At 43.9% G+C, this 18,389-nt stretch overlaps 1 protein-coding gene across 1 annotated transcript in view; it reads left to right on the forward strand.

Moving 5' to 3' along the window:
* Positions 1–1,937: 1,937 nt before the first annotated feature.
* ntn1a (netrin 1a) overlaps positions 1,938–18,389 on the forward strand; it is a 56,634-nt gene continuing 40,182 nt past the window's right edge. The window contains exon 1 of the mRNA XM_070920248.1: positions 1,938–2,961. Coding sequence (XP_070776349.1) covers positions 1,938–2,961 — 1,024 coding nt within the window. The remainder of the gene's footprint in view (positions 2,962–18,389) is intronic.

The raw sequence follows: 18,389 nt of genomic DNA on the forward strand, positions 1-18,389 counted from the left end.
AGTGTGAAAATATGTGTCAGTAACTCTTAAATGACCCTTACCATGCATTCTTATTTCCAATTTCATAATAGTAATAATTATTGTTATTCTTGAATTTGCATGGTTTAAAATGCACTTATGCCTTTGTTTCCCCCACTTTATCTCCCTCAGATCGTTTCATTAAAGATTAAAAGTCTCCCAAACAACATCTTAAATGTAAGCACTGACTTCTTGCTATTGATTAACGAAGGCTTTCTGAGGGAAATGTTCAAATCTCAGCACTAAAAGTATCTCAGACTTGAACTCTAGTGGTGAAGTAGGCCTCCCTATCACTCCTGCAGCAGCCAATCATCTCCATGCCCATGAAGTAAACGGTGTTATGCCTCCACCGCCTGGGGACAGTAGAAGACGCCGCTCGCTGCCCAGGGTGGGCAGGTGTTTCTCTCCATGGGCACAAGATGGCGCTGTTACTTCTAATGCCAACATTCAACAGGTCCAGTAAAGCTGAAGCTGCACCACGTCGGACTGCACGAGAGAGCCACAATACAGGAGGGATCAATCTCACAAAACAATATCTGGTCTGCAAACGTCTTAATTGTCAAGACCTAATGTTGCTTGCATGTAAGTAGAAGCCTCCAGTGTCATTTCATACCTCAATGGTCTCCCAATCAGTGTAAGGGTGGGGATTGGTTTTCAGTCAAGAGTGGTCATCTAAAAAAAAAAAAATACATGACAACTGTATCACACGATGGAAAGGGAACTTTTTATTTGTTATAAGGTAAATTAAGTCGCACTTAAATTAAGCAAACTTCACATTTTATTGTCTGGGATGTTTTATTTTGAAGGAATCTCTTCATTTACTCCACATGGACAATCTTTAATGCATTGTAATGACGACTCACGTGACTATACATGATCCTACACGGTGTGTCGAGTTGGTGATTTTCGAAGAGACCTCTGTTTGACATAGGGCACTTTAATGTTGCTTAATTAGTGCACTACAAATGACAGCCTTGTTAGTAGCCTATTCATCACCAGGATACTACAAACCGTTCAGCCCCCGAGAGTGACAAGCAGAGCACGCCAAAAAAAAAAAAAATAGTCCGAGAAAATGATGAGCAGTATTTCATGGTTACCATCACAGCTTTTATTGTGTAAACGGTGAAAGCTGCAATAATAATGTTCGTTTTACTGTAATTGGATTGCGGTAATAGGCCTACATCCCGACGATTAAACTACATGGCCGTAGTATCAGGTGTCGTTCAGACTGAAGGTGTGGCGAGCACCGAGTCGGTGCTGTGCTCGGGTTCCACTCGTTTTCTCTGGCTCCTGCGGTCATTTGCGTCTCTCCGCGCGTCAATCTTGTGATGCGCCACCAGTGGACGTCGTTGTTCCGCCTGGTGTCACCCCTCAAGATGAGCTGACCGAAAGCTGTGCCAAGCAAGATCCGACTCGAGAGAGAGAGAGAGAGCGAGAGAGAGAGAGAGAGAGAGAGAGAGGAGACCGGCAGGAGGAGTGGGACTTGCTATAAGGACACTAGCGACTCTTCCAAAATCCAGCCGCTCCTCTAATTTTACGCAGGAGATTTGAAGAAACCAACAACAAACCAGGAGGAGCTGTGATTGAAGCCCGATAGAGAGCAGTGGCCTAACATCGCCGGTATTTTGACATCTTTTTAAATTATTCCCAGGTAAAGTGAGCTTTATAGAAATTTCACCAAACCTGACGTTTGCATGAGCTGCGGGAGAATTTTACTTTTATGTCACCGTCAAGTGTTAATGCTTGCCCCAGTGTTTGTTTGGAAACTGTTTGCAGACATTTATACATCAAACTTAACTCTCTCTCTCTCTCTCTCTCGCTCTCTCTCTCTCGCTCTCTCTCTCTCGCTCTCCCCACATGCTCGCTGCTGTCCCTTCCTCCTCCAGCGGCAGAGACACTCGGGGACGGAGGGACCGACCATGATAAGGGCTGTGGATGTTGTGCTGACTGTGCTGCTCGCCGCGTCCCTGTCGTGCCGGAGCGCCCTCGGCGGATACGGGATGAGCCTGTTCGCGGCGCAGACCTCTCCCCCGGACCCCTGCTACGACGAGCACGGCAACCCGCGGCGCTGCATCCCGGACTTCGTCAACTCCGCCTTCGGGAAGGAGGTGAAGGTGTCCAGCACCTGCGGCAAAGCGCCCAGCCGCTACTGCGTGGAGACATCGGCGGAGAAAGGAGACGAGAGGACCAGGAACTGTCACACCTGCGATGCTTCGGACCCCAAGAAGTACCACCCTCCGGCGTACCTGACGGACCTCAACAACCCACACAACCTCACCTGCTGGCAGTCCGAGAACTTCATCCAGTACCCGCAAAATGTCACCCTGACTCTGTCCCTCGGCAAGAAGTTTGAGGTCACTTACGTGAGCCTGCAGTTCTGCTCGCCTCGACCCGAATCCATGGTTATTTACAAGTCCATGGACTACGGTAAAACGTGGGTACCCTTTCAGTTTTACTCGACCCAGTGCAGGAAGATGTACAACAAGCCAAACAGGGCCGTTATCACCAAGCAGAACGAGCAGGAGGCCGTCTGCACGGACTCCCACACCGACATGTACCCTCTGACCGGCGGGCTCATCGCCTTCAGCACGCTGGACGGGAGGCCGTCGGCGCACGACTTTGACAACTCCCCGGTGCTGCAGGACTGGGTAACGGCCACTGACATTAAAGTCATCTTCAGCCGGTTGCACACTTTCGGCGACGAGAACGAGGACGACTCGGAGCTGGCCCGGGACTCGTACTTCTACGCCGTGTCGGACCTGCAGGTCGGGGGGAGATGCAAATGCAACGGGCACGCGTCTCGGTGCGTAAAGGACCGGGACGGGAGCCTGGTGTGTGAGTGCAAGCACAACACCGCCGGGCCGGAGTGCGACAGGTGCAAACCTTTCCACTACGACAGACCGTGGCAGAGAGCCACAGCCAGGGAGGCCAACGAGTGTGTCGGTAAGTCCATCTCCATCCCGGAGCGACTGTCTCTGATGCTGAGCAGAGCTGCTTCACATGCAGGACACTTCTTTATTTGTGGTGGCTGGACGGACTGATATGATTTTAAGATAAACTGTCGGCTTCAGTGGAAATATTTCATAGTTAAAGACAGAGAGAGAGAGAGAGAGAGCTGTTTGTCAGAGGGATGTAAAATCAATGAAATGTGGTCATTCAAAATGATGCGTCTGACGGTTTTTTGAGTATGAAAGACATTTGATAATAATAATAATAATTATAGTCGTAATATTAATAAGACTTTAGTGATATTTTATGACTAATCTGCGACTAATTTTACAGCTCCAGTTCATTAATTCCAAACTTGAACACTCCCTGTAAACAAAACCACAGCAAAGCCACATTTTTCCCTGATATTGTGGCGCACGTCCACGAGCATAAAACTGGGTTTAACTCACATGCAACATGAAAATGCAATTTGACAGTCCATTTAGCTTTGCTGCGGGCCATAATGGAGGCTTTTAAACCACCTCAAACGGGACCACTGAGCCTGATCGTCCACAGGAACATTTCTCAGCGCTCCACTTCACCGCTGCAATAAAGCGAAGCCTTTTCATTTATTTGAAGAATCCTGCAATAAACACACCGCAGTGCTAATCGAACACACATTTATTTTTTATCATTATCACTTAATTATTCTCCACATCAAAATCAATCTGAAAGGACGTATCAAAATGCCAGGTCTTGTGGTTGAGAACAGAAATATAGATTTATCATTATTAATGCATAAATTATTAGTTTATTATTACATTCTAAGTTATGATCAAATTGTTTCCTAATTGTAAATTTGAATAATGCAATTTGGCTCTAGTTTTATTGCATTCATTCTATGTTTTAGATATCTTTTTTTTTTTTTTTTTAAATCACAGTGAAAATTAGTTTTAACTTGGACATTTTTATAATTATTATTAACATGATTCACTCACACTTATGATCAAGGCACAACTGAAAAACAAGCTTAGAAAGTGGGCAGTAAGACGTTAAGATATATCACAGTATAACACAGAATTTACTATATTAAAAAGAAAGCAGGTGTAACAACAACCAAAAAAGAAGCTAGTCTCTGATCACATCTCTGCTGCTGCTCTTTGTGTCTGAAAGCCAACATGTTTCATCAGCTGCTGAATGATCAACGTGATCAAAGTTACAATGGTTTCAGTAGTTGTGTTATATTACAGTCTGGCACAGACATATAAACCTGCAGATTGCAAAATCCAGGATCCCTGGCCAGGTTTCTGTCAATTTAAGTTCAGTACCTGAGGTGCAGATTCAGAAAGAAAAGTTGTGAGAAGTGACTGGAAGATTGTTCGTGAAATTACTGAATTATGCTGCTAGAGTGTGCATCACCAAATTTTTGTAATATCACTCATCTCTGAAGTCCATTTTCCCAAAAATGTGCCTTTGGAGTTTCTGTGCCATGATTTTATAAAATCCTGAGCCTGAATCTGCATTCACCATCCGCTCTAAGGCCTTATGTGATATTTGGCTTTTCATCAAATTCCCTGTTTGCATTGTTTTGGGGTTTTCAGTTAGTTTCATTTTATCTTAATTATTGGACAGAAAAGTGTTTGAATCGGGAAGATTGCAGAGGAACAACAAGACTTGCAGTAATTTGATGTTGGTCCGGCTCCTGCTGACGAGGTGTGCGGCGAGGAGGATGACGAGGGACAGCTAGAGGAACAGAAACAGGTCTGCAGGGGAAAGAGGCTCTACATTGTTTGACAGTCACGGCACATGTCAGCCGCTTTGACACATAGCAGCTGTTCAAAAGGTTTTTGTTTGCTGGCATTGTCCGTTTTTAAAGCCCTGACATATTCTCACTGGCACAAGTGAAGGTGTTGCTAAATCAACAGGCGCAGATTTGTGGAAATATCTACATTCTGTATATTCTGTGTGACTATCGAGACACTCATGATGTGTTGAAGCAAGCAATGAAACCGATGCATAACGTGTTTACTCTTTAAATTTTGGCTGTTGTCAGGTAACCAAAATGGAGGCCAACTGACCCTACCGACTGATTTTCTCTCCACATTATCCAGCCTTCTGTTTAACATCAGTTAAACTTACTTTGTCGCATAGTAAAATTAGATCAATTTTACAATCGTGGCACTTTTAAAAGCTCTCTTTCAAAGTGATTTACAGAGAGAATACAAAGGAGAGAGAGGTAGAAAGAATTATATATATTAAGCACTGATAAAGCTGTCCATTCTTCCTCCATGTTTTGTTGACAATATTATCAAGAAAAACACTAAACTTTAAATTCTTATTTGGCTGACATTAGAAGCACTCAGTAATAAAGACTGCTGTGGTTTATTTATTATCTATTTTAAAAGTGGAAGGAGATTTTGAATTTACAGCTTTTGAATTACTACATGATCTACAGTGATACACGTGTAGAAATGGAAAAACTCCTAAGTTTTTACAAATGAATTGTTTAGTTTAGTCGACATCTTTGACACTTTATTTTTAGCGGACCGACACGTGTTTAATATGTTTCACACTGGAGCCATAAAAGCCTGGCTGTCACTAACTGCATCCATCATGTTATCAGCAAGATATTTGGTTTTTTTCCCACATTATAGTTATGGAAATGTGTGTGTGTGTATGAGCTAAAGCAAATGCCAAATCTCAAGGAGAAGAAGAAGAAACCACACCTCTGTAAGGGCAGTGAACAATGGAAGGAGGTGTGTTGGATGGATGGGTGCATACAAACTTCAGTGATCACACCGAAATCCGAGAGTTTGTCGCCGCACTGCCCTTAATGACGGCACTGCGAGTGTCACTGGACTCTCATAAGGATGTAGTTATCACAGAAGTGTTTCTGTGGGCAGTAAAAGGTCTGGCACTGTGTGGGGTCGAAAATGACGTAAGCTCCTCCGATATTCCCTGATCTTCACTTCCCACCAAAAAAAAAAAAAAAAAAAAGAGAGAGAGAGAGAGAGAAAGAAAAGAACGCTGGACAGAAGGAAGAAAATAATTCACAAAAGCACATTTGAACGCACAGGTCTGTCTCTGTGATTGTCTTGAAGTGCACTTTGCTGATTACTTCCATCAGGATCTTAAAGGACACTCGTGCGAGTGTGCACCTCGATCCATTTGGGTTATTGACTCTCCGCAGCAGAGAAAAGGCTTCTAATGCAATGAGTTCGATAGCTGGGACCACAGGCACAACAGAGACTCAATGTTTCAATCTCACTTTAGAGGTGTTGCAGCAAAGGTAGGAGGAAATGTCTGTAGTTTCACCGTGAGAAAATGATGGATGCATGTCCTGTCAGAATGCTCCTGCAAGCTTCATAGGCTAAACGACAAGCTCAAGACAAAATGTAAGGAAGGTGACATTGTTTCAGCTAATCACTGTGTGATGAGAAAGGGCTGCAGTCAGAGAGTCCCCTCTGGAGATACATTCTTTCAATGCAAATTCACTGTAATTTTTATACCCCAGTTACACAGTTTTCAGGTTTGTGCAGTTTTCTTGACGTGTTAGGTAAAAAAGAAGAAGAAGAAGAAGAAGAGGAGGAGAAAGTGTCTTGAATAATTCAGGAAGATTAGAAAGACAGCTTGAAGGCATGCAGAATGAGGGGACCGAAACTGCACCACAGAGAGAAGCAGGGACAGAGGGAGGGGCTGGAGATGGAGCAGGACGACAATAGTGAAAATGAAAGGGACGGACGTAAGCGAGAGAGGGGGAGTATGATGAGGAAAATGTGTGAGGGGAGAGGACCAGGGAAATAAAGGGCCAGTAGAGTGACATCTCCATGGCCTCTGGGCCAGCAGAGTATTTTGACAATTGGGAATGTAAAGGCTGCGGGGACAGGAAGAAACTTTCTTTCTTTCACTTAGAAATTCAGAGTTCTGTTGGTGCATTGACACTGTAACAGATCAGTGACTTGGAAGAGATTCCACCTTCCTCCCAGCCTTTGCTGCCATTACTCCTTTATGCCTGTTTGCACATGAAGAGTCCCCCCCCCCCCACTCCTAATGCCCCAGTATCAGCTGGACAATTTGAACAGACCTGCTGCTTGTTTTGCCTCACTATCTCAACATCTACACTGCTGCACTGCACTACACTCAAATGTTCCCAGGTGCTGCTCAGAGGCATCAGACTGACAGGAGCAAACATGCAGTGCAGAAAAGTTGACATGGTTGATTTGATACCCATTAAAATAATTGAGTTTTAAAGCCACAACCACTTGTATAGACGGGGAGAAAAAAAGTTGTTTTTATGCCTTCATACGTGGGTACGCTTCCAACTAGAAAAAAAAAATCCTACATCTTCTGAGTGCCTTGACGAGATGTGAATATTAACTCAAACAAAATGTTCAAGCAAACATACGTAAGCACTTAAAAACAGCTGTGGCCACACTGATGTTTGGTGGTGAATTCCTCTTATTTTTATGGATTACTGCCCGAATGAGGTTTAAGATAAATCCAAAGTTTGATAACAGCAACAAACAATATCAAGATTTTCATGCAGTTCCTCTGACAAGGATTAGAAAACAAAGAGCTTTTCGTTGTGCACCAACCTTCAACTCCATACAAGAATAAAGTCCAGTCCAAAAAATGCAGAAATGTAAAGTGTGTAGAAACAGGAAATTCAGGATGAAGAAAAAGTCATTTTGATACATCATCACATTTCATCGTAAGAAAAAAACGATCAAATGTCACAGACAATGATGATATCTGACGGTGACTACATTATGGATTATCCCACCAGTCAGACGTGTATCATTTCACCTTGGTTTGCACAAAGAATAAGTGATGCTTTTAAAAGACATCAAGTCAGTTGTGGGAACAGAGATGTTTCCCAGGCCTTTCCTTAGGTGTCTCCCTGCTGTCATGTTCGTTTGGTACCTTTCAGACGTGACTGAAGGTCTGGTTAATGTTTGAGCAGCTCACCGTGTACCTTTATAAAGCGGCATCCTTCATCTTCAAAGGTGCCGGCAGGATGCGTTGTTAGTCCCGCTCACGGCAAACAAAAGCTGGGAATAAACTGACTGAGTAGGGTTGCACTTTGCACTGTCTTTCTATTCCTCACCTTCACTTCTTCTTTCCACTGACATGCACACACCTGAAGGCACGCACACACACGCGGGCGCACAGAGTTTTCTTCAGGTCTTTAGCCGCTAGTTCAAACAGGGGGAATGGCCTCTCTCTCACTCCAAGAATCTCTTTCGCCTGAACTCTTATCAGTGTTTATGACTGGCTTTGTAAACCGCTGCAAAAAATAAGGCGCTCATGGTCCAGACGGCCAGCTCACCCTTCTGCTTTAGATTTTGAGACCTGCTCTATCTCTCAAACAGACAGAAACATGGCCACTGAGCCAGCACATACTGTAAGCAAGGCTGACGCTACGGTATATCAAGTGCTGTAACCAAACACAAGAAAAGACAGCCAGAAAAGATACACACACACACACACACACACAAATGCAGTGAGTAGGCAGGCAGTACTAATGACTGCAGCATGGATCATCACAGGAGTCTATAGCTCTGTATGTGTGTGTTGAAATGTTGCTCCTGTTGTCTCATGAAGTGTGTGTGTGTTTGTGTGAGTGTGTGTGTGTGTGTGTGTGTCCATGAGGGGTTAGTGTGAGAGGCCTGTCACACTGCTCATTGCTAATTTTCCTGAGAATCTATGCCATGTATTTAAAAGTAGTTGTATTTGAAATTTGAAGAGCTGGACGTTTGAACTTTCAGACTTGGTGTTGCTGTCTCAGTGCTGGAGCCCGACTGTATTAATTGTGCATACACTGATGGTAAAAATAATACATAGTTGGTTATATTTATTGATAAACCTTCTAATCAAACAACTTGGTTGATGACAGGAGGTAGATTCTGTCCCTGACTCTTGAACCATCATTTTGGACTAAAAAGAATCACCAGGCCTGGGTCAAAGCAAGCCAGTTGATCCATTTTGGTTTTTGGGAATGATAATTCTGACGTCTGGGTCCATAAGCATATCAAAGCAATAATGATGATTAAATAAATCCATTACAATCAACGGACTTTTATAAAACTGCTACTTTGAGAACCTCTGTAACCAGAGACCGTGCAATCCCAGGTGCAAGATCATTTGTAATCGCAATCATTTAGGCTCAAATGGAAGCAATATATGTGACAAATAATGCGGATACTGTTGAGTATGTTGAAGCATGGACGATCTTGAAGCTATTAATGTCAGCGTTTGGCAGCAGCCCTTTTGAGCTGGAATTTTGGAGCTAGTTGTTGCTTGTCATGGGGCCTGTTCAAGAAACAATTCAATTTTGATGGAATTCCAGTTTTGAGCGGATAATACATTCTGACAGGCCTTTGTAGAGTGGAAATGAGTTTATATTAAAAAGAAATGTACAGATAAGACAGGCAGTTAACACACAAAGCGGTAATTAGAAAGTGTGCATGTCTGTGTTTGTGCTGAGAGAGAAACACAAGGAAGGCTGCCACCATTCATAAAACTAAAAACTGAATCCAAAACACATCTGTAACTGTGTTTTACTAAAGCTTTCTGCATGTTGCCTGGTATTAATCTCAAGTGGAAAAATATCATTTTCATTACAATCCGTTTTTACTGCCTTTGACGAAGCTCAGGTCGCAGTGCTCGGGGTGAGGGAATGTGTTCACTTGTCAGAAAAGACAAAATCTGCTCTGAAATTTCACAGCCTGAGTGTCTGTTGTTGAATTCAGGGTCCTTTGGGCAAAGTGAACATATCTGCAGGCCGTGGTTTTGTTTCATTGCTTTGGCTACAACTCATAATGCAACACAGATCCCGCTCACAGTGTGAGTCCGCATTTTTAGCCAGCGTCTGTGTGCGTGTGTGCACGCAGGGATCTGCGCGCGTGCCCCCACCAGGAGTGGAACCTCGACCTTGTTTTTGAGAAACGGTTTGGTCGGCAGCCATATTGCCTCTGAAGGAAAGCCATATTGCGTTACTCTGTTGGCTTCTGGCCTGCGCTCACTTCCTCTTGTCACCCTCACTGGTGCTTGAACTCACCGTGGACTGTGACTGGTTCATCACAACATCCAGTCAGGCCAGAAACTCTGATTGTCATCATCATTATTATCATCATCTATTTGTTATGATCAGAAATATCACTGCCACATACCTGTGGGTGAAAACATGCTCTGTGTGTGTGTGTGTGTGTGTGTGTGTGTGTGTGTGTGTGTGTCTTGCATTCAAAATGTTTCCGTCCAATCTGTGGCGCACTCTTCCAGCAGCTGGCGATAATTGGTCTGGCCAATGAGATCCAAGCGGATCTTTTTCTCTTCTTTCTATCCTTCCAACACAGCACTCCTCTTACTCCACATTAGCTGCTGGAAGTAGCTCACGTACACACACTTCCGTACTATGTTTTTACGCTGTCAGGTACGTTCTCAAGAGAGAAATCTGGGCGTTCTGCACAGTAAAGATTTTCAACAATCTGATTAATCTCTTTCAAACCACAGACATGAAGTAGGCTTTCTTTACAGCGATGACAGCTGTTTCATTATTTTCATTGGACGACGGGCTCTTTGACAGCGCAGAGAGCTCGATTATAGCTGGTCGCCTTAGGTGCAAAATGTTAAATGCATTACAAATTTACCCAAACAGTGTTCAAACATGACCAGGATGGCTCCCAAACATCTGCTAAAGTGCTGCTAGCTGCAGCAGAGAAGGTGTTTGAAGGACGTGAGGGATACAGGCAACTCACACACACACTTGTATACATACACACCACTCAACAGGTTGCTCTTCATGTTTAATTCCCTCCAGCGACAGACAGACATAAGATGCTCTTCTCAGTCTCTGTTGATACCTGCCGTCTGCCAGTTACCTGTTTATATTTGTGTGTGTGTGTTCGCGCTTGTGTGAGTGTTTCCATGTGTCTTTCTTCACCGCCAGTAGGCCTTGACATTGTACAGTGTATTTATTTCTGTTGTAGAATGTGTGTGTGTGTGTGTGTGTGTGTGAGAGAGAGAGAGAGAGAGAAAGAGATTGTGCAAGCGTGTGCCTCTTAATCTGCGTTGTCTGCCAGTGGGTGTTTACGCAAACAGTGATTCTGCCCAGGATGTGAGCAGCTATTATTCAGTGCCTGGGGAGACGTCTGTTAATGAATTAATTGGTGACTTGATGCCATAGTGAAAGCTCGTATTAGCCGAGGGAGGGATCTCTGCGTGCTGTGGGTTTGGCATGAACTGCGGGATGAGTGTGTGTGTGTGTGTGAGAGAGAGAGTGCGAGAGACAGAGGTGTTTGTGTATAATGGAAAGGTTTGGTTCGAGCGGGTACCAGATGATTAGGGGTAATCAAAACCTATGCCAGACAACATCAGTGTGTGTTCACACATTAGACGCTCCAGTGCCTTACTCATGATCTCGTATATCAAGTGGCCACATTCACATTACAGAGTGAACGCTGTCACACCGGGACATAGTCTGTGCCGTCTTACTGGAAATGAAGAAACTGTTCTGACAGAGCTTTTAGGTCCATGTCTGGGATTTGGGGATATGTGATACAAAAAAAAAAAACGTTCTGGCTTTACTCATTGTTACTATAAATGTGAGAAAGCTAAAGAACACTTAACTGCACACAGCACAGAGTCTGTGTTGCACTAAAGCTTAATCCCCAAATTCAAATATTGTCTTACAGTGAAGGCACAAAAGACACTTTTGCAATCGGCTGTCGGAGAAAAAGCCAGGCAGGACCCCAGTGGTACTACTGGAAGATAAAGTCAGGACTTCTACCACTGAAGCAGTGTATTCCACTGATTTAGCATTGCACTGCAATAACACTGTCGGACTCACGAAATAATAATCAAAATCACAGAACCAGAAAAATCTTCTTTTTTAATCCCACTCATTCTTCTTCCTTGTCAAAACCTACTGCCTACGTTACCCACAATGCAACACAAACGCCGACAGTTTGGTCAGAGATTCGGGTGTGTTATGCTAGTAGTGGCTAACGTAACCTCGAGCTGCTAGCCTCAAGCAGAGATGAGGAGCAGGCTACAGAGGTCTGGTAAACTCACACCTTTCCAACTTTTTTTTTCATCAAACTTGCAGTCTTCAGACTGATGCTGACTCAAGTGACATCACTTGAGGCAGTTTATCAGACTTAACTCGGCTCCCTTTGGAGCAACAAAAGGCTGAATGCAACTTTACACATTGCCTTCAAATAGGCTATGCAGCAGTGCTCCCCGACACCTGTTAACAGACTTTGATCGGAGGAGTTCCCCTTTAAGCCCGCCAGTTTATGCCTCAGCCAGTGTCACTCCTGCATGCAGTCATCAGGTCTGAAACACACTGGTAGCACGATCCTGATTCATTGCCGCAACCATAGGCAGACCAGAGCTGTCTCACATGTTAACAGGGAGCCATAAAAGGACCAGTAAACAGGGTAGGAAAACACAGTGAGTGAGTGTGAGAGAGTGTGTGTGTGTGTGTGAGATGATGTATGCGTAGGTATTGGCAGCTTTTTAGAGTTAAAAAGTGGTGAATGTGTGTGTGTGTATGTGAGACCTGATCCTGAGGCCGGGGCCAGCGGTGCTGTAGAGGATCAGGACTGATGACCTCAGCAGCTCTGTGTGGCAGCGGGTTACTGCACGGTTACCAAGAGGAGGGCGAGTGTTTGCAGCCAAAGCAAATATATAATGTGGGCGGGAGGCAACGGCAGAGAGAGCAAGAAAGGAAGCAAGAAAGATGAAAAGTGATTTTAAGAGACGACAAGAATGTCATTCTCCTGTGCTGTGCCCTGGGCTGTGCCTGGCAGTGATTAGTTAATGCAAAATGAATTAGATCAAATGTAAAATCTTTTGCATGCTGCACTCCTCCTTGTACTTTTAGGTAGAAGAAACACATCAAAACAAGCACTGAAGTTGGTGCAGCATGTGTTGTTACATTGTGCTACAATTATCCGAGCCTGTTCGCACTTAAAAATGAAAGCCCTGGCACAGCTTGTTACAACTCCTCCAAAATCTCCCCGTAGCTGATAGGACTGTAACAGCATCAACAACAACAATAAAAAACAGATACTCGCTTATGTATGTGAGAGAGAGAGAAATAAAAGAGAAGGAGACTTTTATATTTGCAGCAGCGTTTGATTCAAGGTGAAAGTCCTGGCAAAAACTTCTCTGGCACCAGTCGCACTACTCCCCGACAGGACCACCTAGCACGAGCGTGAGCACATCGGGCCTGAAGCAGGGGTCCTTAACACTCACAGCTACAGATGATTAATGGCTGGACGAAGTCGCAGCAGCCCGCTGTGTAGATCAGAGCGCCCCCCGCTGTTCCTGTGGCACACTGCTGTCGTCATCTGAGGGAACTGCAACCAGCTGGAACCTGCCTCTGAGGAATAAAGTGTCTGCGGTGGTTAATTATGTTGTAAATATTCAGACTGCAGATGCAGATTAAGTTGCAAAGAGTTCTGACGCAGAGTTACTCTTTAATGATATTAGATCTTAGTGAACTCAACATGTATTGGTTAATCTGTCCTTTTACCTTTTTTATGGATCTCATATTCACAGTCTCTCTCTCTCTCTCTCTCTCTCGCTCTCTCTCTCTCTCTCTCTCTCTGTCTCTCTCACTCCTTCGCTCACTCTCTCTCTCACACACACAGTCGGAGAAAGCACCTGTGACAAATCAAGCAGAGTCAAACAATTTCATTTTGCGTCATGCTCACGCTGCCAGAAAAAAAACCTTCTCTGGAATTCCTGTGTGTGTGTGTGTGTGTATGTGTGTGTGTGTGTGTGTGCGTGTGTGTGTGTATGCATGACAAAGTGATTTATTACCAATGTCTTTGTCTTTCCCATATAAGTCATGGAGCAGGCTTTGTGTGTGTGTTTGTGTGTGTGTGGCAGCCAGCAAGTCACCAGAGGTTTGTAGCACCCGGTCGTCATGGATGCCTTGAAGTCACCGTAGTGTGTGTGTGTGTGTGTGTGTGTGTGTGTGTGTGTGGGCCTGTGATTGTCTATAAAACCAACAGTAATGCTGGCAGCTAAGGGTCATACATCAGCTTTTTATCTCTGTTTTGTAAGGATGGCAGCCCGTTGGACCAAACAAGCTGGTAAATTAAGCTGCATTCGCAGGCAGCAGGTTGACATGGTTGCACAAAGAGATCTCAGTCAGCAGAGGTCAGTACAAAGTAGACAGATTTATAATAAACTTGATGGATGCTTTCTCTTAGATGGATGTGTATGATTTCTAATTAGAAGTTAAGAAGTTCATAGGTTGTTGTTGGAAATCAGATTTGGCAGTATGGGATCATGTTTGCAGTTTCAACAGGTGCTCAAAGTAGTTGTGTGTATTTGATGCATCCACATATTCCATGACGTTTCAACCCTCCAGAAGACACAATAATGTTTCCAGAGTCACGTAAAGAAATCAGGATCATTGGGAAAAAATGCGTCTAATAATTGATGCCACAACATAAACTCTACAAGTAACCTGTGCTTACGTCAAAACACAGATCTTCACCTTTAAGGAGGATGAAAATAATACCAAAGACTAGTGTGTGTGTGTGTGTGTGTGTGTGTGTGTGTGTGTGTGTGTGTTTGGTTGTGTGAAGTGGAATGCAGACTTCTTCTGGGAGGGTGGTTGGGGTAAGTTTGTGGGGTCATCTCAATTTGCCAGGGGTGATCACAGGTTAATCCATCACTCATTAGCTCCCACAGATAAGACATAGTGGGGGAGGGGGGAGGGGGGGGCTGTGAGTCACACTTTCTCTCTCAGTCACCCGCCTGCAATGTTCTCCCTCTGTCTTTCAGAAAATATAGAAAAAAAAGAAAAGAAATGGAGAGCATCTGATAGAATAAAAGCCATGCCCTCTCCTCCTTTGCCCAACACTTTTCCCCTCCTTATTAACCCCTTCCCCTCACTGGCTCTGCTCCCTCTGGGACAATACAGCCAATTAATTAGGCTCGGTGTCCAGCCGAGAGCAGCCGAAGCTCAGAAAAGCACTGGCCTCAGCTGATTTAGCTCCTCTGTGGAAGGCCCATTATAGAGAGAGAGGAAAGAGAGACTATAGGGGTGACTTGGTGAGACAGCGAGAGGCACATTGAGAGAGTGAGGGGAGGGTGAGCAAGAGAAAAAGAGAAGGGGAGAGAGCTAAAGACAGAGAGAGGCACTTGACTCAGCATGCTATTCAAATAGCTTCCACTGCTGCTGCTGCTGGGTCTTGGTGTTGCAGGATGAGGGCTGCCTCTATGGTCGTAATGTGGCGTGTGTGTGTGTATGCAAGTGTGTGTGTGTGTGTGTGTGTGGCAGGGGCTCCTCAGCAGCTGCGAGGACCTCCTCCAGCAGAATAAGGCATCAGGTTCCCACGTGAGTCTCCTCTCTGCTTCTAATAACAAAAGGCCCATATCACTGGAGGATGACAAAGCAAACAAATGGGCCTAATTATGGGGGTCGATAAGGAAATTATAAGGAAATTGAGTCATTAATGGTAATATTTGTGTTATGAGATGATAGTTCATGGCGAAAATTCATTTCCAAATGGGGCCCCTCTGTGTTTTCTCTGAAGCTAAGACCTGGACCTGTGTGACAGACGGAGAAAAACTTGGCCTCAGTCTCGCTCTCTCTGTCTATCTCTTGCTCTCTAACCTCAAGAGACACTTGCAGATATTGAAATGATTATGTACCAGGTCTCTGTAGATATCCAGATGTCCCATCTGATGATAAAAAAAAGAACCTGGAGAATGCATTTCACCCCTTTGAGCTCCCCTCCCTTGTTTTGGTTGCATTTTTCTTCTCGTATTTTCTCCCATACGGCCAGGACAGGTCGTTGGCTGGAGATGAAAGTCGAGGTGGAGCATGAGGGATAACCGATGGGAGATGATTCTCCCGTCTCACAGAGTCTCTGAGGAAGACAGGAAGAGTGGGGTGAAGAAAGAGGTAGATGGATAGAGAGATGGAGACCGGCCAGAGGTAGCCGTGAGGGGGCAGCTTGCTCCCAACGCTCTCCTCCTCTGCCTCATCTTCCCCCTGGTCCGTCAGGGGCCGGTGGGAGTACCAACAGTAGCTGATGCAGACCTGGTTCCTATCAGTAATTTGTGGATTCGAAGGATTTTCAAATGCAACCCTGTCTCCTAGAAATTGCATTATTGTTTCGCCAATTATGTTTTGATTGTAAACATAATTTCTCTCTGGATTATGTTCCCTGGCAGCGTTTTTTTCTTGTGTAGGAAGTCTTACTGTCCTTGAGAGGTGATCGGGGTGGATGGTGGTCATACAAAGTGCAGGAAATATTACGCATCCTGAGTCCTGCATGTGGTTAGGTTTAGGCATCAAAACCACTGGTTTAGGGTTAGGGAAAGATTGTAGTTTCAGTTAAATGTTAACACGTCCTGTCTTAGGCTTCGAATCACTTATTTAACCAACACAAGAACCAAGAAAAGAATATGAGCTATGAGACATGGTTGACTCCTGCTATTTCAATGCAAAAACGTACATGTACGAACGAGTATTCAGTTTCATTTCACTTCTTCCCTAGAGGAAGTGTCCTGTGACGTTTCACTTTTTCCAGAAGTGCCAGAAACAAGGCTGATAAGACAAATCAATGAAAAGAAACAATGAATGAATGAATTTTGGTTGAAGAAACTTCCCTAAACAAGCTTTAGTAAGTGATTGCAGCCTTTTTGGTATTTATTTGACTTGCAAGTAAAATTAATTATACAGAAAGACATCTAATTGTTATGTAACTTGACACGAGGTGAGACATTTTGTACATCAACTTCTTGTGTTTTGAGTCCCAAAACCAAAATGAGGAATTAACCTCTGAATCACGGATTCTTTAGAGGACATTTTTAGATTTTTAATTTAACTTCCTGCTATCTTGGATATCTAACAGTTGTATCAGAATAGTTGGTGGAACTGATTTGTCAGACAGATATTTAACTTTAAAGCGTGTGGCCTTTGTCCTACCTCCTGTGACAGGCACCGAATCATTATCCAGGAACACCGAGCAGCACAGTTTCCACTTTTAGAAAGAAAGACAGTATTGGGTTTCTGTGAGCGGTTTCCATGGCAGTGGGCGGGAAATGAAATTAACTCAGAGTCCCAATAACAAACAAGGTCAGTGAAAAAATAAAGAATGAGGCGATCACAAACAAAGATAGAGAGAGAGAAAGAAGAAACATAAGAGTGGGATTTAAGGAAAAGAATAACAGTGGCTAGTGTTTGGGTGGCTGCATTGGCCAGTGACCTCATCGGAAATGACACCTCTCTTGCCAACGCAGAGGATTTCATATTTTAGACGCAACAGTGCAGTGGGCAAGTTGTGAATGTGTGGACGGGGGGTGGGGTTGAAATCTGCAACCATACTAATGTGATAAATCTTGACAATCTTGACATCAACATGATCAAGTTGATTCACAATAAATGTTGTGAAACAGCCCTCTGTTGGGTTTTCACTCATTAATCAGCGGCTAGATGTTCAGACATAAGACACCTGCACTAAGAGGTCAAACTATTTTCTGAAGTCATTTTCATTAGATTAAGTTTAAGTGGCCTATTTGATAATTATAGTCAATTTTCCTTCCACTGAGCAGCGCAATCATCCTGTAGCTGAGAGTCAACCTCCCGCCAGAGCAAATATAAAGGAATATCTACAGAATCGATAACACATTGGGGGTTAAATTATTCTTGACATAAACTAAGCAGCCAGTGAAGCTCACAATAGTCGTAGTATTTGGATGGAAATAGTCGTGGCTTCTTTTTCCTCAGTGCCCTAAACTGATAATCTGTTTAGCTTTTTGCAGTCGTCCTCCTTCAGACCAGAATCCCTGTGATTCCACACCTCACAATTTATGTTAAGTACCATGTAGGAAGTAGTATGCCCTTTTGTGAGATGAAAAATAAAGGCGAGGAGGTCGGGGAGGTGGATTGGTGTGTAGTTCATCACCCATCGCAGACCTGCAATTAACATAACCTCAATCTTTCCTTAGCATTAACCATACCATAGTTGCCATGCAGAGATTTTGTAGAAATTTCATACTAGACTGTGTCTGTGTCTTCATTCAATTATCCATACAGTGTACCACAATGATCAGCTGTACTGCGGCTCTACAACATCTAGCTGCCGCAGCCTTCTCCAAAAAGTCTGAACTTTTGGCCCAGCATTGTCCGAATAAATCCTCATTTGAAGTGAGACATGAGACAAATAGAGAGGCATTCCACCTCCTGCCTTTAATCTTCTATCTGAGGGGGGGCATTAATAAATCTTCAGTTCATTCCCTCCCTGTTCAGAAAATACTGTTAACCGCCTGCTTGCTTTCCTTTCCACCAAGATAAAACCTTCTTTGTTCTTTCTTTCTAAGTTTCAACTTGCCATTATCTTCAAAATAACACCCACAGTCTGTTGTCACATTTTTAGTGCAGCAAAATTGTGCTTTCATTGCAAAACGCA

This window comes from Enoplosus armatus, chromosome 2 (assembly GCF_043641665.1).
Source record: "Enoplosus armatus isolate fEnoArm2 chromosome 2, fEnoArm2.hap1, whole genome shotgun sequence".
Lineage (NCBI taxonomy): Eukaryota > Metazoa > Chordata > Actinopteri > Centrarchiformes > Enoplosidae > Enoplosus > Enoplosus armatus.